At 40.4% G+C, this 24,298-nt stretch overlaps 1 protein-coding gene across 9 annotated transcripts; it reads right to left on the bottom strand.

Annotated features, from left to right (window-relative positions):
• Window positions 1–133: 133 nt before the first annotated feature.
• On the bottom strand, window positions 134–20,465 carry CEP152 (centrosomal protein 152). Of its 9 annotated transcripts, none has more exons than XM_015873017.3 (28): window positions 20,155–20,465; window positions 19,775–19,897; window positions 19,068–19,168; window positions 18,486–18,537; window positions 17,924–18,268; window positions 17,291–17,462; window positions 16,843–16,983; window positions 15,772–15,911; window positions 15,298–15,498; window positions 13,989–14,136; window positions 12,561–12,652; window positions 11,721–11,884; window positions 10,625–10,832; window positions 9,132–9,245; window positions 8,881–9,011; window positions 8,588–8,716; window positions 8,308–8,443; window positions 7,872–8,051; window positions 7,016–7,288; window positions 6,501–6,569; window positions 5,551–6,201; window positions 4,427–4,589; window positions 3,055–3,234; window positions 2,556–2,637; window positions 2,366–2,472; window positions 2,056–2,212; window positions 1,666–1,769; window positions 134–1,428 (listed from the first exon to the last, which is right to left on the bottom strand). In XM_015873017.3, exons 2-28 carry the CDS (start codon window positions 19,859–19,861, stop codon window positions 521–523), a joined length of 5,235 nt encoding a protein of 1,744 aa, XP_015728503.2. In that variant the 5' UTR covers window positions 19,862–19,897; window positions 20,155–20,465; the 3' UTR covers window positions 134–520. The 9 variants fall into 9 exon arrangements, with proteins under 9 accessions (XP_015728503.2, XP_015728504.2, XP_015728505.2 ...); XM_015873018.3 differs by having other exon boundaries at window positions 7,016–7,285; XM_015873019.3 differs by having other exon boundaries at window positions 17,291–17,459.
• Window positions 20,466–24,298: the final 3,833 nt, after the last annotated feature.

Raw genomic sequence — 24,298 nt, 5'->3', positions numbered from 1 at the left:
TATTCATAACTGTTTCAAAAGGTTACCATGCACGACAATAGGTGCAAAAGATCAAAAAGGTTTTACGCAAGGAACAAAAGGAACAAACTTTTTGTGCAAGGACAAAAGGTTTTATGAAACATCATACACTTCATTTAATATAAAAATAGATTTTTAATAAAAGCATATAATACACTATGAACAGCTATGAAAGCATTGTTACAGAGGTAAACAAAAAGTCTACATTAATATTTCAAGTGATTGCATAGAATTCATGAAACAGTCTCCAACTGTAACAGAGGTCATGAAATGGACCCATTAAAACAGGGTCATTTCCTTTCTTCACGCTTCCATTTATATTCACTTTGAAGGGAAAAAAGTGTTATCAGTGATATTGGTTCAAGATGCTTTCTGTTTTATTTTTTATTTCAAGTGGGCTATCAGAATCAGTGCCTTGCTGAAGAGACTGAGGATCCCACGCCATTCTTTCCCAAGTATTGTTGCAGCATTTTCCTGTACTTCAGATTGGCAGCATATTAGTTCATGTGTTGGCAGACTTTGATTTGTCAGACCCAAGAGATGAAATATGATCTGAGTTTGACCTCAATTGGTCTCTACTGTAAACTACAGCTCTGTTTTTTACACTAAAATTTTTGACATTGCCATTAGTGAATTCTCTCCAAGTACCACCAAAATTTTCATCTCCAGCAGAAAATGATTCCTCACAGTACACACTCTGCCTCTGCTCATTAGTGCTGGGCTTTTCTTCAGAATACACTGCAGACTTATCAGAACCATCCAGATGCAAGCTTCCACTTGCAGAACTCCATTCACTGCAGTTTCCTTCATCCCTCTGAGGAGTGCTTTGAAAATCAAAGTCCTGAATTCTTTCATATGTAGTTTGCCAGGTCCCAAGTGAGAGGATACACTCATCTTCTTTCAAGGCTGTTCTCTCATTTTTACTCTTAAGCACGTGACGAGTTGACCCTGGGATGACAGAGCCATTTTTAAGTCTGGCTGCATCTATATTATCTAACTGTCCTTGACAAGCAAACGGAGGGACATTCAGATGAGCAATATTACCAGTTGCACATGAGAGTTCTTTGTCTAGGTTTATGATGGGGCTGTATTTTCCTTCTCTTCCATCTACATTTGGAAGAAACTTTGACAGACCATCTCTTCCATCATTAACTAGATGTTTATAAATATTCCTATTCTGAACATTTGAAGTATCTGTTTCATGAAGCATGTGTGGTGTTTCAGTCTGTCTTGCACCAAATTGTTGTCTCAAGTCACGTGGTTTGTATTTCCGACCAACTTTATCATTAGCTTCTTCAGTAGTATTTTTGCCACAAGATTTGCTTTCCTTATGGTTTGGCCTAGACTGAGACAGGCAATCTCTTTTTGAGTATTCTACTCCAGTTGGCAGGTCAGAATTTAAGAGCAGAGCTGGAACAGCAGAGAAGAAAACAGACCAAATGAAAGCAAAATTAATAATGGAAGAGGGAGGAGATAATGGACCATTTAAAAAATAGGTCAATCAGCATTCTCAAAATAAGCAGCCTATGTTTACCAATCCATACACAAGCTCGTAAATACCTTGTACCTCCCTAGACACCTACATTTTGGTTACTAAGAGCAATATACATCTACACAGTAAAGAAGCAGATAAATAAGCCAACACACCTGAGTGGGTAGTTTTGCAATGCAATGTGTGTCGAAGAGGGGTTTCCAGCCCTTTAGCCATTGTAACAAGCTTGCTGGCAGCGTTCATTATTTTCTTTTCAGCTCTGCCGATAACCAGAGAACATAACAAAAATTAAAGATCTCCAGACGCGGCATTTTACATAAAGGTAACAACAAGAAAAGACAAAGAATACTGAGGACAAGGTGTCAGACAGCCCAGCAATCCTCTGTCAGCAAGCTCAGCGGCAACTCCACACTGGTCTCATCAGATCAGGCCAGAGTAACACTTGCGCCAACATAGGATGAACAGTGCTATTGGACAAACAATGCTATACTCAAGTTGACATAACTCTTTCAAAACCAAAGATATCCACTCATGCTGGAGCTTACCCTTCCTGTTTCCCATTGTCAGTAAGAAGCTGTTGAAGACACGTCAAGTAGTACTTCCGCATTTTCCGTGCCGTCTCCTGGCGCTCTCTGAGAACCTCTGCTTTAATCATCGCAGCAGCTCTCTCCTTACTTTCACGGATATAACACAGCATATCACCTACAGAAACATCCTTCATTAGGGACAGCTCTGACACAGAGGGGAGAGAGAAACACCACCAAAAGGACTGTCAAGTAAACATGCAGCAAGGCAGTGAAGGCCCACATTTATCAGCCAACCTCCTGCTCACAGCCACACACCCACTGTACTTACTTTTTATCTTGCTTACAGATTTAATGTATTGAACACGCATTTCTTCCAGCCCTTTCACAGAGCCACAGGATGAACAGGCTTTTGAGACACTTCCCTTGGAAAGCAACCTGAAAAATCATACAAGTCACATGGCATAAGAGCAGCCTAGATCTTAGAATCATGCCCTTGTTTACACTGTTTTTTGAAATACCTCGGTGATGTGCCCACGTCTTTCAGTTTAGCCTTCATCTCAGTGTTTTCTGCAATTAGACATTCCACAAGCTTCTTGTTTTCTAGAAAAGCCAGTAATGAACCATAAAACAATGTACTTCCCAGCATTCAAGCAAAGCTCAACATAAAACATCACAAACTGCTGCTTTAATGTAGAAGACCTTAATGTCAACAAGTAACACCAGTAAACAATCAGCTAAGGCAGGGACAAGCAGGAAGGAATCAAACAGCACATTTTGCAGAAGCTTAAGTAAATGGACCCACAGGACTTAGCCTGAGCAAACCATAAACTTGCGGGGCCCAAAGGAAAGACCCAGTTTACATCCACAGAAAACAATGGTTTCCATTTCATTTTGCTAAAGTACTCATGCGCACATACCATTACATCCACAGAAAACTGTATCAAGCAAGAAAGAAGATAAATGCAGCCAGTCCAGCCAAGACATTCATAGCTTTCCTTTCTGATTCACCACCCTTACCTTGGACCTGCTCTGACATAGCCCTCTGCTCCCTCACTGAGAGATGAAGATGCCTGCGAGCTGTCTCCAACTCTCTTTTCAAGTCCTGGCACACAGTCTCTTTCTTTTCCAGCTCCTGGCTACAGTGTTCACAACACAAAACTTCCTGAGACCAAAGGATCTTTTTTGCACCTTGCTGATCTAAAACAACAAGCACTAGAAGTGACTCATCAATCAAGGGTCCCAAATGAATCAAACCCAACCTTGCTATTTCCACCCTATGCTAAGGGAGTATACTGTATATGAGTCCAATTTAAGTAATCACAAGAGCCTGGATGCCACTTACAGAACCTGCAGCAGCTCCAATCAAGTCACAGCCTCAGCACGCTCCCATCAACAGTCACATGCAGAGGTCTCAAAACTGGCAGCAATACGACACTGGGAGGTTGAACTGCCACTTATCTATCCCCTTACTTATTCAGTTTAAAGCCAACAGCCAAACAGGGCCCGCTGGAGTCAGCTGAAGGAAACTCACCCAGCTGGGAAGACTCACACGCGGCCGCATTGAGTTAACTTAAGAAATTTACATAGACTGGGCTACTTCCAGGGGAGCAACGGCTGCTTTCTATAGCCAGCACAGGGAGCTCGAGAGGCAGAAGGGCTGCGCTGCCTGCATTGTTTTGCATTTAATAGATGGTTTGTTATTTTGGTGGTGAAGAAATTCAAGCCGCGGTATAGGCACAAAGCCAAAGACTCTCTTGGGCTTTCTCCCTTTATGTTTTTTGGTTGCACAACAACTCAAACTAAAATGAAAGCCCCAGAGACATTGCAGTGCCTCCCATTAAGTTCCTCCCAAGCTACACAGCCTCCAGTCTTGCTATGGTGCATGGGACTGCTTTGGGAAAAGCTACAGTGCACAACTATCAGCACGTTTCAAGGGCCGGGAGGGAGATGGGAGCAGGGAGGAGGAGGAGAGAAGCATCGCCTAGGGGATTCACATTTCCTCAGCAACTGAACTCCTCCACAAAAGAACTGGAAAAACTACTGTGCCAGCTGAAGAATCATTCCTGACATAACAATGCCCTTGATGCAAAGGCACGGTTCCTTGTATTGGCTGACAGCTGCAGCAAGCAGGAGATTTGGGGCTTCAAAGCTCTGCTTTAATACTTACCTGCTCCAACACGCCATTTAGTCTGCACCCTGCTCACCAGGCTCAGCACTGGCTTGCATACAAACCTTCAATCACCACAGGAGCAACTGTTCCCCCATCTACAACCTTACCATCAGAACAATGGCATCTCCCTCTATCATTCAAATGTTCGCAGGTTCAGTGCTACCATCAAGCTTAGTTAGATAACATAGACCTCTGACAGAGTGAAAACAAACTCCATACCTCCACCTGTTCCACTTTTATGCCTTTTCAGCCTTCTTTGTGTTTCTGCTTGCTGTCCAATGTTGGACAAAGGAGATCTTGCCATGTCCCCAGTTTCTCCACTGCTACCCTGCATGCAGGGGCACACTTCTTTATTTGCATTATTCAGTAGCTCTTCAGTTTTCTGCAATTGAAAGAACACTGTCTGAAAATCCAGCAAAGAGCCAAACACCATGTTCTGCAGCATACTACTTATTAAAGCTAGGATGAAGATGAACAAGCAACACAACTCTATTGGCTCTGTTTCTTGCATTCCAACGGTATTAGTCTTGAACTAGAACTGAAGAAAGCAGCTGGAACAGCAATGGAAATGAGTACTCTTGCATAGAGGATGGTTACTAAGCATAATCCTGTGAAACAGCACTACCTGATAACACCCAGAGTTTGACTCACAGACAGCAGCTGAGTCAGAACAGAATACTGAAAAGTCTACAGAAGGCACAACAATGGATATCATTCCAGGAAGCTAAAAAGTATGGGCAGGGCTTCAAATATCCTGCATCAGATCAGATGCACGCTTAAATTTGCATTATTTTAAAATTAGCTTTAACTGCCTCCACAGAAAGTCAAAAGACCAGCCAAAAGTATGCCATGCATCCCTGAAGATGAGTTAACAATAGAAATGTAATATCCAATCACTACTGTACAGTTCTGAGTTCCACTGAACGACAGAGGAATACCTCCATTTATTTGCCTGTTTGCTCTGACACACAGAAAGAAATTCCTGAATCACAGGACTACATACCTAAGTAGCCACTATGAGTTTTTAAGATGCTCCTAACTTAAGACCATGGATGTACATCCTTAACCAATCAATGTGGGCATTAAAAAAAATAAATCTCACTCCTAACCTGGTTGTCTTCTACTACAGACACAGAGTCTCACAACTGTACCTTGCCATATCCTTTAAACTGCTGGCCATGGATCTCACTCTCTCAGACAGTTCTAAAGGACTCATTACAAATGACTGCAATTGATGGATTCTATAATTCTCTGGATCAAGCGAATATTACATAGTGAGAAGGAAAAAGGTATGAATCATTCATCCGTTTTCTCACATTATTCATAATTCCCTGAAACATTACCTCTTTCCACTCTTGTTCATGCTTTGCCAGAATTTTATAAACTGTTCTTCTGTAGGCCTTTTGTAGACGTGCCTTCAGTTTGTCTTTGCACTGATGATTTAATTCAACAGGAGCATCAGAATACCTCTCCTCCCAAGAACGTTGACTACAGGTGCTATTAACAAACTCTTCATGGACTTCTCTCAGCAAACACTCAAGCTCAACCACAGTCTTCTCCTCATACCGATTAATTTCATCCTGAAGTCTCTTTGCTTCCTGAGCCTCCCACTCTCGCTGCTTTTGGTCTAGTAACATCTTCATTTCTGCCTCCTTCTGAGCAGAGAGATCATCCACCTGCTTTGCAAGATCCTCCTTTGTTGTTGCAAGTACCTCTTTAATCTTGTTTCTGTGGTCATCTAAGAATGATCGGTAGTCTCTCTCATTTTGCTCTTGTATTTGTGCAATTTCTTCTTGCTTTTCTTTGTTCCACTGAGCACGGGCTTTTGCTACTGCTGCTTTGATAGTCACAGGGATTTCTTCTTCTTTTAGCTCCAATTCTTTTTTGAGAGAAACTACCTTTTCCTCAAGATCTCTAATTCTCAATTCAGACTTCTCTGTATTCTCACGTTCATTCTTCCTTTTTTCTTCATCAGAAGAGAAAGCCAAAGCCAACTGGTTAACAAGTAAAACAGAGTCGTTATATCAAATATACAGAACATATACCGCTCACTGATAAGTTCCTACAGCCTTTAATAAAAACATCATCATTAATGCAAAAGTAGAAAAAAAATATCAGTGTAAGACTATATTAGAAACATCATTCCTTAGTGATTCCCTGTACACACTCATTCACCCATTCGACACAGGACTTGGAAATCCCATTCAGAAGGACACTTATTTTCTGTTACAAGCTCTGCTGCAGTTTCTTTCTGTTCCCTTGTTTGCTTTTCTTGTCCTGTCTCTGCATTTACCTTGTACTCTTTGAGGTCTGTTAATTCCTGCAGTGATCTGGCACGTGCTTGGGTTAAAGCTGCCTCAACCTATAAACAGATTAAAAACAAGAGTTCAGTTAGGACTGCTTACGTTTAAAGGAAGCAATACAATCAGACTAGCTGCATCTGATGGATTTCCAGATGCAAAAGAAGATTCCAAAATGATGAGGATTAAACTATTTTCTTTCCATTAAAACAATATAAACAAAATGTAACTTTCCTCAGTTATGTTCAAAAGTCCTGAACAGCTCAACCAGCTGTGGTCAAGTGCTAAGTAAAAAATCAGAGCTATGAAAAAAGTTATATGATTCTAATTCTTATATCTAATATATGAAATATCAACTACTGAGCTTGAAGAAAATTAGAGGAAAAGCATATTTTCTAAGGAAAAAAAAAGTTAAGGTGACTCAGTGGTTCATGTAACTAGACCCATTCAGCATATTAGCACATACGAGTTACATGAACTCCAGGCAAACAGGATAATCATTTGTTACCTGGCTGGCAAGACGTTTACGGTATTTACTTTCAAGTTTTATTTCAAGTTCTTTTAAGGCCTCTTCAGAGGCCTTTTTTTCCTTCAAAGCCTTCTGGATCTGCAGCTTCTGATCCTCAACAACCCTTGCTAACTCTTCAGTTGAAGCATCACTCACACACGTTACTCTATCTGTTTGGCTGCCGCAGTCCTTACATTCACACACAGTTTTTTTAATTTCTTCCAGCCTACTTTGCCATTCTCTTTCTCTCTTAGCAATGATGTCTTCTCTCTTCTAGGAAAAAATATATATCTATATAGATTTAAGACATTCTTCCGCAGCATTCAATTAGAAATAGAATTTCAATAGTATTTAACAAACAAAGCATTGCTGAAGAGCATCAAAACCTAAAACCTTAGCTGGACCCCACATTCCCACCCTTGACCCCCCCCTCCTGCACCCTCCAAATTACACCTTCACTATGCATTTGGTATAGAAGGAGTTGTCTATTTTCCTTCCTTCTCCCACCTAGCCTCCATGGGGAAAGATGTGTAAACGGACTTCCATAGAAGGACAGAGCCCAACAGAATAGAAAGCCAAACTATTCACCCTCTGATTAGGACAGCGAACTTCAGTATGTTACATCCGTGATGACATTCTGCAGTATTACTTTATAAAGCCTAATTTTCCAAAGATCACAATCAGCTGTAAAACCTACAGACTTCAGAGGAGTCTGAAACAACAGACCCTCATCAACCACTTCAAACGCCAGAAGAACAATATATAAGACTACCACATATACATATAATCCTTTTCCAAAAAATAAATAAATTCATTCAGTTAAATCAACAAAAACTTGAAATCCCCAGCTTCACACCTCTTTTTCTTCTTTTTCCCAGCACGCTTTTGCAATTGTAATTTCCTTCTCAATCTGCACTTCTTTCTCTTTCTGCCACTGCCTCTTTGCTTCAGTCATAGAATTATTATATCTCTCCTCAAGCTCACTTCTCAGAATTTTAAGTGACTCTTCTTTTTCTTCTAAAAGCTGTTTCTTGAGCTAGAACAAAAAACACCAGTAATTAAAATAATAATAATAATAATAAAATAAAACAGTTAAAGCAAACCTTTACCAGTGAATGACCTATCTTTAGGAGCCAACATTTTAGGGAAGGACAACTACATGAGGAGTAGCTGCAGAAAGAGTTACCAACACTATATTTTAAACCAACTCTCTGCCCTGAACAATTACAAAGTTGTAATACACAAGAGTGCATTAACCTTAAAAGCACTAATATGATATGATGCATTAATACCTTATCTTCTTTCATCTGCTGCTCACGTGCAAACGTCTGTCTTAAAGTAGTTTCCAAGGTGTCCTTCTCACCACAAACTGCTATGTAACATTCCTTCACTGTGATCATCTCTCTGTTCAGCTCCTCTATAGTAGCCCTTTAAGGTACAAATCAGACATCAGCAATCCATCTTTAAACTCATAGGATATTAACCACTTTGAAAGAGCATTTTTAAAAGCACTAAGGGCCTGACATGAAGTACAAACATTTCACAGCAATGAAAAAAACTGAAAATGCTTACTTCAGCTGCAAGACTGTCTCTTCATAACCTTCAATAAGCTGCTGTCTTTCTGCAGCAAACCTCTGCATCATGTCTTTCTCAAACTGGGCTTTTGTATCCTCATGGTGTTGCTGATACATTCTTTCACACCTATGATTTCAAGAAAGGAAAACACTGCCTATATTTCTTCCTCTTCAAAATGGGGTTCAGCTTTTGTTTAAGAAAGAAGCTAGATTTCCAGAGCAGACTCTCCTCATGAACACATGCAGGATCAAAGTTCACAAGAGAAACTAAACAGTGTTAATGGACTTAACCTGTCAATGGCTTCTTGTTTATCCTCATCAAATTCTTGAACCATCTTTCTCATCTGACAGCAGAGATCCTGGTTTGAGCTTTTCAGTTTTTCCTCATTTTTTTTCAGTTCTTCGATAGTCAAAGTGTGGTTCTGCACATAAAGGAGTCAAGTAGCTGGTGAGTTTTAAGTCACCTTCTATAATTGTAGGTGGGTTTGGTTTTTTTTTTGTTTATTTGTTTTTAATAGGAATTCAAGGCATTTTTGTCTTACCTGAACTTCTCTAAGCAAAGTTTCATTTGCCTTTCTGAGTCTCAAAACTTCTTCCTTAAGATCATCAGAAACTAATGGATGCTTTGGTGACCGGTCGTTTTGATTTGTCACTGGCTAAAAAATAAAATTAAGATGATAACTTTCAAGGTACACACACTCTAGAAACAGATTCCTTAAAGAATTACAACTGTATCTTACTTAGAGAAAACAAAATCAAGAAAGAAGTACTGCAGGGCAGTAACAGTATCACTGTTACTCTTTAAAAGTTTCATAATGCTATTTCTAAAAAGTATATACTTGATACTGTATTTGTTAGCTGACTGCTATTAACCAGCTGAGAGACTACACCCATGAAGCAAACTGTATTTCTGTCCCCCACATCCAGATCAGAACACACATTACAAAAGTGCAAATTGTAATGTAGAGTTCACATTAATCACGGGGTCAAGAGATACACAACATTAAAGAGTTTTTTTTCATGGACCACAGATTTGTCTGAGTTGGAAAGGACCTTTAAAGATCATCCAGTCCAACCCCTGCCACAGGTAGGGACACTTCCCACTAAATCAGCCCTATCTAACCTGATCTTGAATACTTCCAGGGATGAGGCATCCTCAACTTTTGAGCAACTTGTTCAAGTGCCTCGCAAACATCATAAAGCAAAGAATTTGTTTTCCTTATACGTAACTTAAATATTATTTTCTCAACTTAAAACATTATCTCTTGTCCTACACTACATGCCCTTGCAAAAATCTCTCCATCCTTCTTATAAGCAACACTTAAGTACTGAAAGGCTACAATAAGGCCCCCTTGGAGCCTTCCTTTCTCTAGGCTTAACCCCAGCTCTCTCAGCCTTTCTTCAAAGAAAAGCTCCAGACACAGGTGCTCAAGCTCTCTGAACATTTCTGTTGCCCACTCTAACAGGTCTAAGCCTTTCTTGTGCTTCAGGTACCACAGCTGGTTGCAACACTGCAGCTGGGGTCTTACAGTGGTAGATTAGGTGGGGAACAATCACCTTTCCTCAGCCAGCTGGCCATGCTTCTTTTTTAGGCAGCCCACAATAGCGCTGATCACATTAGAGAGCAAATGCCATGAGAAAGCAATCTGTTTTACATCCCATCAATGACAAGATAAATAAAGTCTTTGGGATAAAGAAACCTACTGCCCCAGTGAAATTTCAGTTTAATCAAAAAAGCACAGTGGCTATTATGCACTATCAGGCAAGTGGATCACTGTATCAGAACTCACTTAAAAAGACATATTCTGCCCAATCCAGTTTCTCTCTTTCTTACCATAGAGAGGAAACAAGGTATCACCAAAACATTAATATTTCCCTTAGGATGAAAGCCAAATCTATTTAATTGTTATGAATTGTTACATAACTTTCACTTTTTTTTTCCCCACCTATTTTCATAAGAAATTTTAATGTTGGTCTGGTTTACTAAACCACAGTACAAATTACAAAGTCTTGAAAAATATGGGAAAGAACAAACCTCCGACACTTTTGATGCTTTTTCTTCTTTCAACAACTGCTTGAATTCCTCTAAGTTCTTCTGGCAATCTTTAAGATCATTTTGTAATTGAGTAACCTGGTTTCTCTTCATTTTATTACTGCTCAATAAGCGTTCCAGTTCAGCTTTTAATTCCACAATAATTTCATCTTTAGAGAGTTCTTTATCCGTGTCTCTGTTCTGTATTATACTATTAGGGAAAAAATAAACAGTTCAGAGTTTGGAAGACAAAACACTTTATCCAGAAGTCAGTCTTAACAAGAAGAGCAACTGATACTACCATAAACACAGAAGCTGAGCTCTAAGAGGCAGGAGTAAAAAGAATGAGAGAACATGAAAACAAAAGCAACATGCTTTTTCATTAAGCTGTCATTCATGCACATTCCACTGTTACCCCCAGAAGATCCATTCTCATATGACACAAAGTACTTCAAGATGACTCGCTATAAAGACAACTTGGGTATTAAGTAGTCATGTGGAATCTCTGAGCAAATCCATGCACACAATCCATACAATTGGTAAAATAGTTACCGGTGAGCATAATCCATGCAAGCAGGAAAATCAAATTTTTCCACAGGTAAAGATATTGTTGAGAAATTCAGTGACACTCCATACGCAGACCAATTACTCAAGTAGGTTGCTACATTCCCTATGACATATTTCAGATTTTATAAGATTTAATGAAGCAGAGTTCAAGTCCTGAAGGACACAACACTAGTCTCCTATACCATGCAACAGACTGCTTTTTAGGCATCACAAGGAAAAACCTCCTTACTTTGTTGCACACGTTAAATGCTTTCCACTGAACTCTCATGGTAAAAAACAAAAAAAAGAAAGGAACTGCACTCCAAGAGCAATGACAGTCCTTATGAAACCTGAGTATGCATTAAGCAGAGACGAGGCATTCGATGTACACTTTTAGTTCAAATTCTTATTTCCCCAGTTCCCTGGGGACACAAGCACTATTACAAAAGAAAAAAAATAGGAAGTAAAAAAATTGAATTTACATATTATTTATGTAAATTATGGAAGACTTTAGATTTTATTTTTTTTCCTCCCAATAAGAATCACTCAGTACCTGCAGAACCTTGAGTTATTCATGGTGGCTCTTTTAATCCCCAAATCTACACAGGAATCACTGAGGTTCGTATGCAGCTCTCCACCTGCATCATTCAAAAACACTCCAAGCTTGGCAGCAGATTCATACAACGTTATTTCTTCCTTCAATTCCGTTAATTCTTCCTTAAAAGAAGGGACAAAAAAAATTATAGAGAAACTCCAACCAAATGTATTAAGACAACAACTCTTACAAAGAAAACAGATACATGCAGTTATTCTTTCTATATGCCAGTTGTAATTTTCTTGAGTGATCTACTTTCTTTTTCCTTTTTAAAACCAATCATTTTGATAAGAAAGCACAACATACAACAACTACAAACAAATCAGTGAATATTTTCTGTTGCTCAGCACATTCTGTTCATCTTATAGTTCATACATGATATTAGATGTTACTGCATCTTTCTTTGTTCATTTCTGTCGTTCATTTTGCCATACAAAAAACATATACAGTTCATTACTCCAGTACCTACTAGGATTTCTTGCTTTAAGATGACAGATTTAAACAAACCACTGATTGCTGGAAACACAGACTTCCAGTGGAATTTGAGGACTCCTTAACATTCCTTTTGATGGCACAACAAAAAATTTCAGAAAATAAAACCCACAGTCTTCCCTACAGGCCAACTTATGACATTCCCAACACTTTGAATTTATGTTCTTCCTTTTCTATAAGCAGGTCAGACACACAATATCAGACTTGTACCTATATACATGTATATTTGAAACCACCAGCTATAATGCTGACCCCTCCTAAAATCAAATCTAATTAAATGATAAATATTTAAGAAAAGAAACTAACCTGCAAAGCCTTGTTCAGGTTATTGCTTATCATGTGCGCAGACTGAGCTTGTTGCAACTGAAACCGTAACTGATTTGCCTCCTGTATCGAGCCTATTGCAGGGAAGAAATTAAAAAAGAAAAACAGCAAAGCATAAACATACAAGAAAGACCACAAAGAACAAGGCAAGAATACACACTGCACCAAACAGGTGAACTTGGGCTTCTACTGCTCTCCAATTTAAGTGACAATTTGTTTTCAGCTCTGGGAAATATGCTGACTTAATTTTTATTGCAGCTTTAAAACTACCATGAGAAGCGAGATGTGCCAAAGTTTTGCTTTCTGTGTTTCTTTGTTTTATGAGTTTGCCAATTTACTATTGGTGTAAGGCATTTGATGCATAAATCATGATGATTTTCCAGCTGGCAATTACACTCTTAAAAATCATTTATATAGTTTCTACATAATACAGATCTAATAGGTTTTTTCTCTTCTTCCATCCTCACCACCATGCTCTCTCTGGAGAGACTTTTCTTCCAGATTACCACAGTTCTCTAGCAGAACATACACTTAAAGCCAGGATCTGGAAAGAAAAGCATTTCAGCAACTTGTTTGCTTTCTAGGAAAGGACTATTAAAATACTTCCATAACTAATGGAAGGTAAAAGACATACACATAATGAGCAGAAAATTCTATACACTGTTCCCACAGATATAAATTGTCAAAAAGCAGTTTCTTAAGCACTTGTATTTGGAATGGCAATTCATACTGAATTTTTTTATTGAATAACAGTAGAACTCTGCTTCACAAAAACTTAGCTAGTAAAACAACATTGTGGTTGTCAATACTTAAACTTCCCCAAAATTAAAAGCAACTGTTGTATCTCTCTCCACCAGATTTTACTTATTTCAATTACAGAATTTGTGAGCAGACATCTACTTCAAAGGAAACACAAAAAGGCATGTAAGAAAAATGAATAAATAGATTTTAACAACACAAGATAATTGGCTACCCAAGCTTCCACTGATTTAATAGTGGATATGTTTTAAATATGCTTATAGTACAAGGTACTAAGCATGTAAAGACTGAAGTTGCCATGTACGTGCAGATATATCAGCTACTTGAAGCACTGTGCTGATCCAGATTATCGACCAATTCACATCAGATAACACTAAAGTATTTCTTAAACTAGTCTTAAATGAAGAAAGCATCAATGGTAGCATAACATATTGGCAGAGTCCAACAAATACATAAAAACTTAGATGAGAGTAAGTGGCTGTTATTTAGTCCAAAAGTTAGTTTACATATATGCGGCATACAAGACATAGAAAACATTACTCATTTGTTTAGTGGTCCATTATACATTTAGCTTGATGTTGAACACAGATTTGCAATGTCAAGCTTTAGTTGTTTCTGTAAGGAAAGATATCATGTGAGCAAAAGACTTACCTGTTTGCAGTAAGTTTGCACACTGTTTTTGGCTTTCCTCAAGACTTCTTGTCAATCGATTTATAATTTCAGTTTTTTCACATTTGGTTTCTTCCAGCATTTTCTCAAGCTCCTTAACACGTTCTCCTAGATTTTGGCAAAGCTCTTTCTAGGAAGAAAAAAATATGTTAACTCATGCAACAAGCACTGAACCATCCAAGATAGACAAGTGACCTCTCAGAGCAACAAAGCTTCCACTATGAAACAGTAAGTATACCCATAGAAGAACAAACATAGATGCAAGTAGAGTACATTGTTTGAATACACAAGGCAGCTCTAACAGTAATACCTATTTTATTTTGTGGGCTTACAGCAGAGGCAGATGTTGGTGATACAGCAGTTGAGGCTGAACCTCCCTGCCAATATTCTATTACATCTTGTTACCGTGTGACAGATGGCAGAAGAGGGGCAGTAGAGCAAAATGGCATCTGATATGGGAGAACATATAAAGCAAAGGTGTGTCACTGAATTTCTCCATGTAGAAAAAAAAAAATAATCACACCCAGTGACATTCATTGACACTTGCTTAACATTTATGGAGAACAGTAGATGTGAGCACAGTGAATGGTGCAGCAGTAACAACAGTGACATGAAAGACAAGCCATGATCTGGATGGTCATAACTGCCACAACAGAGCAATGCCATCAAAGCATCTGTAAAACAGTGAGTCACCTCCACCAAAACAGATTTTTACAAGCAAAAGACGTAGTTACATGCAGATCATCACCTGCAAAAACACATAGCTAATGGTGGCGGCTATGTTGCAAAGTAGCATTTGATAGCTGAGAATTTGTTCTATCAAACAGTTATTGTGCTCTTTGTATGTGCTGTAGTTTCCATGGAAATAAACAGTAGGCATTGCTTTCAGAACAACTTCTGTATTTCATGGCATAACAGACCGTTACTGTGTATCAGATAACCACATGTCACATGATTATAAAACTAAGTCTAAGTAGTGCTTCTCTTTCCCAAATTCCCAGGTACCCAATTCAAGAAAAGACTATGCAAAGGATGAATGTTCAGGAGAGATACCAAGACAATTATTTCTTGCCTCATCTGGTAATACAAACTTCTTTTTATCTGTTATATAGGCCATTGTAACTGCTAACTGTTTAGTGATGTTTTTAATACATTATCACACAGCCTTCCTAACACTGAGACTCGCACAGTATTTTATTCCTCTTCAGTTAACACCTTCCATATGGAGCTCTTTGGATTATAAGTCAAGAGCATTCAGGAGAGCACTCAGTACCCTATAATTATTTCTCACCTGCTCCTGTAGTGCAGATTTTGTAGTATCAAGTTTCTGCTCTAATGATAATACTTGCTTCTCGTGCTTCTGTTTGAGTGCTGTAACAATAGCATCATGTTGTTCTCTGGCTCGCTGAAGAGTGTCTGATCGCTGAAGTTCTAACAGCTGCTTCTGCATGCTTTCCATGGCTACCTCTGCCACTCTGGATTGCTTCAATATCTGTAGGAATAGTATTAGAGTAGCTCACAGTTATTTCATCTTTGCTCCAATATTCCATGTGTCAATTCAGTTTTTTTTTGTGCAAGAGCTGCTAAAGTTCTTGATACTCTCTGAATTTTAATACAAACTACTTTTCCACCAATACGCCCCATTGATTCACCTACAATCATCACGCAGTGCATGCCAGCACTAGCATTTACTTTTAATGTGAATGCACTACAAATATACTCTAAAGATATTTCACAATAAGCAGCTTAATAACGTGCACAGTACCTGTTCTTCATTGGTTGTAAGAGTCTGAATTTGAGTTTCAAGTGCCTTTATTTGGCCTTCAAGATACACTTCCCGTTCTTTTCCATTTTGATAGAGCTTTTGAGATTCATGAAGACTAACAGCCAAACCATCCTTTTCATCTTTAGAGAGAAGAATAATTGTGAGAAACACAGCCAAACACCCAGCAGCTTCCTGGAACATGACTGTTCAACGTCCCTGCTCTACAGAACTCTTGTCTATGAGCCTTCCATCTCATACTGTAGGCAATAAGCAGAGAAGCTGAGTCAGGCTCTGTCCAGCAACTACTTTCTTCCACTGATAGCTGAATAGATAGTGATACTGTACACTCAGAACTCTCACAAAAATGAGTCCTATTCTGTTAGCATAAGGAATTAGTGCTTAAAACTTAAAACTTGTAAATGGAGAAACAATTCCTTTGAAGGAATAGTCAAGGCATCAAAGCGGTTGACAGCAGAAACTCTCTCCCTTTAATGTCCTAGAAATTACATTATTAATTCTGTATGCTCATGATCCTTCTTTGTGTAGTCCTATATGAAAACTGAGACCAAAATAACCACTCATCTATAATACAGCTTTTATCACTTTGGAAGTCCTTCCCTATAAGGAGTGGAGCCTTTGGAGAGAGTCCAGAGGAGGGTTACGACAATAGCCAGAGGGCTGGAGTACCTGTCTAACAAAGATAGCCTGAGGAAGCTGGGCTTGTTCAGTCTGGAGAAGAAAAGGCTCCAGGGAGGCCTCATTACAGCCTTCCAGTATTTAAAGGGAGATTATAAACAGGATGGAAATCAACTTTTTACGTGGGTAGACAGTGATAGTATGAGGGTGAATGGTTTTAAACTAAAGGAGTGAAGACTGAGATCAGTTGTCCCTGGAAAACCTTTCCACAGAGAGGGTGGTGAGGAGCGATGGAAAAGAAGGGTAAGTCCACAAAATCCCAAATCAAGATTATGAAGACCTTCATTTCTTGGAGAGATTCTACCTAAGTCAAGGTACCAGAATAAACAAGTCATTAGACATGGATAAAAATCAGATACCAGTACAATATTTTACCTGTGACCATTGAAAGCTGATGACTCAAATACCTAATCTGCTGTGCACTCTTTTCTAGCTTTTCATTAAGCTCCTCCACTCGTCTCTCTCTTGCTTTATTTAAAGCTTTAAGTTGAAGAATCTGCATATTCTCTGAAGAATCTGCCAGAAGTTCAAACAGAGTGTACCAACAAGTTAGTGCAGTCAATTAATTAAGTTGGGATCAAAAGCAATTATTGACACAATATAGCTTTTCCACAGAGACAAATTCGCTATCAGTTCAGAGAAGCACATTATTTTCCATTCACGTTTGATTTAGATCAGATTGCTCTGTTGGGTTTGAACTCCACTGCTCAGACCAAAATAAAGCAACATATCAGCATCTGATACGTATAACCTGCTGTTGATTTCCAGTAGACTTTTAACACAAGTTCCAATTCTATTTCAAGTCTATATAGAAATTGCTTACTTTCATCGTTGCCTGGGAATTCATGCTGCAAATCTTCAAACACTTCATTTCTTCTCATTCCTTCTTGGGTTACTGGATTTTTTTTATGACCGTCATTTTGGTATGGTTTATATATTACTTTGTAAGATTCTGCTGACTGGCCATTAACAACTTCAGATGTAACAAATGGCTGCTGTGACAATATATAAGAATAAAGAAATGAGAGCTACAACTGCAGATTCCTCCATTAAAATATTTTTCCTTTTTGTTATACAGGTTGACATCAAGAGCTTTAGCAGCTCCTCTTCTCATTTACAAGATCCTATGCAGTATATCATTCAACTGTGATAGAAACCATAACAAAGGCTTCTGCTTTAGCCTTCAACAGAGCAAGCACACGCTTCAGTGCACCACATTCATTCCTACTCATGGACTTCTGGCCAGCTAATGTGAGGGGAAAAAAAAAAATGTATCATGGTCATATAAAAATTCAGATATTTAATACTTCCCAGTTTTAACATGCAAAATTGACTACTCATATCATTGTTTCAAATGATAATAACAGATTAAAGGTATGTGGAAATATTACTATCAGCAGCTAAAGCCTATGAAAATTTTTACAAAGTCAGAAAAATGCATCAGTTTCTAAAATACCTTAAAATGTTCCTTTGGAGCATCAGGAAAGTTTATGATTTGATTCTGTGGACTGTTAAATTCTGGATTATGGCCATTAGTGTATGGTCTGAAGTTCTCAGGAAAATGATATAAATCGTTCTGTTGGTAGCAACCTGGATCATTAAATTCATCTCTATCAAGATAGATATCACCTGGATCCTCTTGATTCTTCTGGCCAGTGTAATCTTCTTTCACATTATATAAATGTTTCATCTGTTCACTGTTATGTAGGCCATTCCAATTCTTGGCATGTTTTTCAACGTGGTCATTTTGCTGGTCACGCAAGAATTGGTCAGGGTATAGATTTTGTCCTTGCTCATAACCCTACGAATGAATAAGAGAGTTAGAATTTGCTCTTTGAAAACTCAACATTTTTCTTACCAACTCTCAAGGTAGAACTACTTCAGATGTATAGCAGAGCATGCTGCCTATGGTAAAACTAGTTCTCTAGTGAATTTAAAGAATATTTAATATGTAACCTATAGAGACAAAATAATAGACAAGCAGTCGCTATTCATTATTTCAGTTTACACAAGCTTACATTTTGAGCATCAGTTAACCACCTTCCATCAGGCTTTCTAGTTTCCTGTGATCTAGAAAAAGACAAAAAGCTTAGTTATGGTACTTACAAAAACAAAACAAACAAGAAACACCAACAGAACAACAGCAGCCCACTTAATTAAGTGGTGCCTACCTTGCTTCCCAAAAAGCCCCAGCTGTACCGCAGTACAGCAACCTTTTTACTTAAATTGCTTTCCATACACCTCTTTTAGAAGGGTCTGTGGTGACAGAACAAGTGAAAATAGCTTCAAGCTCAAAGAAGATCAATTTAGGTTGGATATAAGGACAAAGTCTTTTACTGTGAGCGTGGTGAGGCACTGGAATAGGTTGCCTAGAGATGAGGTGGATGCCCCATCCCTGGAAGCCTTCAAGGCAAGGCTGGATCAAGCCCTGACCAACATGATCTAGCTGTGCACACCCTGAATAATTGTAGAGGAGTTGGACTAAATGATCTTTAAAGGCCATTTCCAGCTCTAAGGATTCTATGATCAGCTGAGATTTGATTCTATTCTCAAAAGCACAACTTAAGAAATAAATTTTAATATAGAACAAAAGGCCTTACTGCTCCTCAGTCTCCTGAATGCTAGAGTCCGAATAGTTGGAGAGCTGGTCTCCACTGTCCTCCAGCATATCATGGGGAAGGTCTGTCAACAGCTGTTGCAACTGAAACACAACAAACAACATGCATTCCACTCAAGTCTGGCAGACGTATTAAATAAGCTGCTAGCATAAAATTCTTGTTTTCTTCCTTCATTCAAAGAAGTCACTTGTTCACAGCACAGAAATTCACAGACTTACACCCCACAGTGCTTCACAGACTACTTATTAACCTAGTGATCTTTCTTACAAGTCTTCTGGTGCAGTTCTTTTCCTAACAAGAGATAAGCAAGAGGACACCGCGTAGATGCAGTGAATAGGGAATGAGGAAGTGGTTCTTCATTTTTTTTCCTCAGATGGTCAGATTACAGGTGTTGCTAAGTAATTACTGTACATGAAAAAGCTACGAACAATGCACAAGGCAGGTGACAGCAGCTTTTAGCGTTCTACCTACTGCCTAGGCAAGAAATAAGCAAGGCCTTCCAGCCTGTACACACAGCACCGCAGAGCTCATTAGTGCTCTTATCTCTTCAGTTTTTACATCATTCTTGCAAAACAGCCTGCGCTGTTCTACATTCTCTTGAGAAGAATAATTGGTAAGTTAAAAAATGAAAAGGACAAGGAATGGTGGGATATTAGATACATAAGCCTTCAGATTATCTTTCTTTTCACCTCTTGTTCTCTCGCATAGTCCTCTTGGTCATAGTCTTCATCTTCATGTTGAGTTTGTAGAGCTGCACTATCAAAGTCAAGGGACATCGTGCTCTAACAGTATTTTCCAGTACGCAGGAAAACCTACCACAAGACAGGCAAATATCACACGTGAGCAAAAGGAGAGGAAAGAAAATCACTCCAAAAAGCTCATAAATCAAGGAGCCAAACAGACAAGTGTCTATTTGAAAGTAATGGTACACATTACTCATATAATTCACTTGAATTTGTTTTCCAGTACAATCAGTATCATCATCATAGTATCATAGTCTCATGCCCTCCCCCCGGCCTGTGGAAGAACGAAAGGAGGCCAAAGCGCGGGCCCAGCCGCTTCTACTCACCTGAGAGGCGGGCAGAGCCGGCCGCCCGCTTCCCCCTGAAACGCGACAACGGCGGCCCCGCCGCTTTTCCGCATGACAACGGAACCTGCGCCCGCCGCCCTGACCGACAGCAGCGCGTGCCAACCAGCAGCCGGAGCAGCGGCGGCTCCGGGCACAGGATGAGCCGAGCAGGGCCGAGCAGGGCCGAGCAGGGCCGAGCAGGGCCGAGCAGGGCCGAGCAGGGCCGAGCAGGCCGCAGCTCCGCCTCACTCCGCTCCGCCCCGGCCGCGCTCAGCTGCGCCGCGAACCCGCCGCTCTGAGTGTTTGAAAGCAGGCGCGCGTGGCCGCGGGAACGCGCCTGGCGCTCTGATTGGTCTGTTTTGCGGAGGGGCGGGGCGTCATCACGCAGCTGCGTGCCAGCGTGCGTAACGTCATCATGGCGTTGCCCTCGTGACGTCATCACGTCTGTGCCCTCCTGACGTCATCACGGCGATGTCCTCGTGACGTCACAGCCCGACGTGATGGGAGCATGTCGTGACGCAATGTTGTTACAGTGTGCTTTAAGTAATAGTAGCAGTGGTCATGCTAAGGCTCGTAGTTGGGCCTAGTCTGTGTTTCTCACGTATCCCGGTGCTCTTTAACATCTTTATTAATGACATCGATGAGGGAATGGAGTGCACCCTCAGCAAGTTTGCTGATGACACCAAGCTGAGTGGTGCAGTCGATACGGTGGAGGGAACGGATGCCATTCAGAGGGACCTTGACAGGCTGGAAAGCTGGGCTCAGGTGAACCTAATGAGGTTCAACACGGCAAAGTGCAAGGTTTTGCACTTGGGCCGGAAGAACCCCAGGCACCTGTACAGGCTGGGAGGAGTGGTCCTTGAGAGCAGCTCAGCAGAGAGAGACCTGGGGGTCCTGATAGATGAGAAACTTAACATGAGCCAGCAGTGCGCTCTGGCAGCCCGGAAAGCAAATGGGATCCTGAGCTCCATAAGGAGAGGGGTGGTCAGCAGGGATAGGGAGGTGATTGTCTCTCTCTACTCTGCTCTTGTGAGGCCCCATCTGGAGTACTGTGTCCAGGTGTGGAGCCCTCAGTACAAAAAAGATATGGAGATTTTGGAAAGGGTCCAGAGGAGAGCCAGAAAGATGATCAGGGGGCTGGAGCACCTCCCCTATGAGGACAGGCTGAGGGAGTTGGGTTTGTTCAGCCTGGAGAAGAGAAGGTTGCGAGGTGACCTCATTGCAGCCTTTCAATACCTGAAGGGAACTTACTCCCAGGAGGGGAGTAAACTCTTCAAAAGGGCTGACAATAGCAGGACACGGGGAAAAGGTTTTAAGTTAAAAGAGGGAAGATTTAGATTTGGATGTTAGGGGGAAGTTCTTCACTAGGAGAGTGGTTAGGCCCTGGAACAGGCTGCCCAGGGAGGTTGTGGATGCCCCATCCTTGGAGGTGTTCAAGACCAGGTTGGACAGGGCTCTGGGCAACCTGATCTAGTAAAGGTGTATGTTTGGTGGCCCTGCCAGGCAGGGGGTTGGAACTTCATGATCCTTGAGGTCCCTTCCAACCCGGGTCATTCTGTGATTCTGTGATCTAGGAATGCAAGTTGTGTTTCTTATGAACCCGAGCATGGATCTAAGTAATAAATCTTGCTTAGGAACAAAGCACAATGTATGTTAAAAATCAGGTTTAGATTTATGGTGTGATGGTAGAGCGGTTAAGCATTTTAGAGAAAATGAATAGTAAACAGAAAGGGAGCCTCTAATAGGAACATCCAGTAACGTCACAGATCGAAGGAGGAGAAGAATGTACAGCACATTTCCTTAGGTCTTTGTGGGATAGTCTTACCTAATTGTAACCAAGGAAACATGACAAAAGAGGATGAAGCAATCCTGAAGAAAATGTATATAAACCTTGTGATTTCTTTATAGTTTGGGGCTCTGACTTTGGCTCCCAGGGCCTCAATAAAGCACCGCATAAAACAACTCAGGTTGTTTTGTGTTCCTTAACTATGGGCAACAATGTGACATGAGCATCTCTCACTGCAGGGTGTATTTTGAGGGGCTGCTGTCACCCCATCCTCACGCAGCTGCCACGAACTGAGTTCCCATCCACTCCCCACGCAGTGCCAGCAGTGGCACAAGGTGTCCGGCCTTGCCACCTTTAGCCCTGCAGGGGCACAGCCAAGAAATGGCTGCAATGGGGATGCAATGGCTGCAATGGGGCTGTACAGGAGGAGCTGCGTGTCCTCCAAGCCTGGCCACAATCTGCTTAACAACAACAAGTTTGGGTGAGCTCACAAACTGCTCGCACACGCAGAACAGCCTGCAGCAAACAGCCAAAATAAATCAAAAAGGAAAAAAAAACTTTTTTTTTTTTTTGGTGTTGAACAATGAGCGCTTTGTTCAGCGGGGAGGAAAATATGTAATAGCTCCATCTGGTGACACTTAGACTCAGCTGTAAGGAGCACCCTGCCCACAGCTGAAAGTGGAATCTGGGGTTGGGGAGAGGCAGCTCAGACGGTTCTTGTAGTACTTGTATTGATGGAAGCAAACAGATACGCGCGCTAATGTGCTTCAGTGATGTCTATAGGCACTTTGAGATGGAATTAACATGCAAAGCCTTGTAAATGAGGCTTTATAGGCAGCATTAGCTGTTTTTCCCAGGGGTGATGGTAACCATTACAACAGAGATTAACCAATGCTTGCAATTTCCTCAGTGTTTCCACTGGTAGTTTGAAATGAAGTCTAAATGAAGTTATTTTTAAAAGAAGTTCAGGTTAACCTCCTCAAGGTGGATATTTTGGAAGCCTTTCCTCAGTCATGATAATTTTTAACATGGCATAATTGCATGGGAGAAAGCGTAGCTTACATGAGGCAGTCCACAGAGGTTAATAGTGCAGCAGTGAATGTGGCCTGAAGGAGGCTGCAGCCCATGTGTGGTTAGTTTGGGAAGGACTGCATCCCATGGGAGAGACCTCATGCTACAGCAGGTGCAGAGAGTGGGGAAGAAAGAGTAGCAAATACAAAGTGTTATGGGCGTATCTCCACCCCTGTTCTTCTGTGCCACTTAGGAAGGAGGGTAGAAGGTGCTTTTGCCTTGATTTTAGTTCTTGCTTCTATAATCTGTTATTAATAGACAGCAGATTACATCATTCTTCCTTATGCTGAGTCTTTTTTGCCCACTATAGCAATAGGTGAGTGACCTCCCTGTCCTTATCTCAACCCACAAGCTCTTACTACCATATATTTCACTCTCCCATTCTGTTGAGGAGGAGCACTTAGCTGTCAGCAGGGTTCAGTGAACCACCCAGTTAATTAACTCTTCTTCCCCTTTTCCTTCATAGTTTTGCTTCATATACCAAAGATTCAGAAGCAACAAGATAAAGATTCTGGTCTTACTTTTGAGTTTGTAATATTCATAGAGCAACACTTGGGGACTGTTACACAGTGTTCCAAACATCACATACAAACTCTGGATGTTTTTGCCTACCTGTAGAGTGAAAAACTGGCGGAGTAAAAAAGTCCTTAGGTCAGTATTTTGACTGTCAAATTAATACAACTTTGGACTCAAGCTTTCCCAACGCAAAACACTATTATTCCAGTCACCAGTAGCTGTGATTTGTGTTATAAAATAGAGTTCTGCACATTTGCTTTCTATGACGGGTCATAAAACTCACCTTTGATGAAAACATCACAGCCACCTTATGCAGGTCTTCCTGTCCCCCTGGCATACCACAGTAGTAGCTATTTTTGCTTCAGTTTGCTCAGTGAGCTAACATCAAGCATTTTACACTATACAAAGTTTGGTAAGACCTAAGAATAGCAAGGAAACTATGCAGGCATTTATTATTCCAAACTTTCCTGGCCATCTGACCTTGCAGTGGCACAAAACTTTAGCAAGAACTTCTGTTGGGACCTTTGTTGTTTTTCTGTTGTTTTTTTTTTTAATGCCAGAGTATCATCAAGGATAATATTTTAAAGGATCAATATTTTAAAGCTTCTCACTTCTTCAGTTATATGTAATATCGTGTTGTATACCCATAACTTTCCCAGGCTATTACCTGGACTACCAGTCTACTTCCCAGATCCTTCTTCCCTTTTCTTCAGATATTTACTAAATCAGTTTCTTCATCAGGAAGCCCAAGAAACCTCTGAGAACTCGGAA

The sequence above is a fragment of the Coturnix japonica genome, chromosome 14 (genome assembly GCF_054131305.1).
Source record: "Coturnix japonica strain WE chromosome 14, WE-NBRP24, whole genome shotgun sequence".
NCBI lineage: Eukaryota > Metazoa > Chordata > Aves > Galliformes > Phasianidae > Coturnix > Coturnix japonica.
The sequence above is the reverse complement of the archived record's forward strand: the minus strand, read 5'-3'. Positions and strand labels throughout refer to the sequence as shown.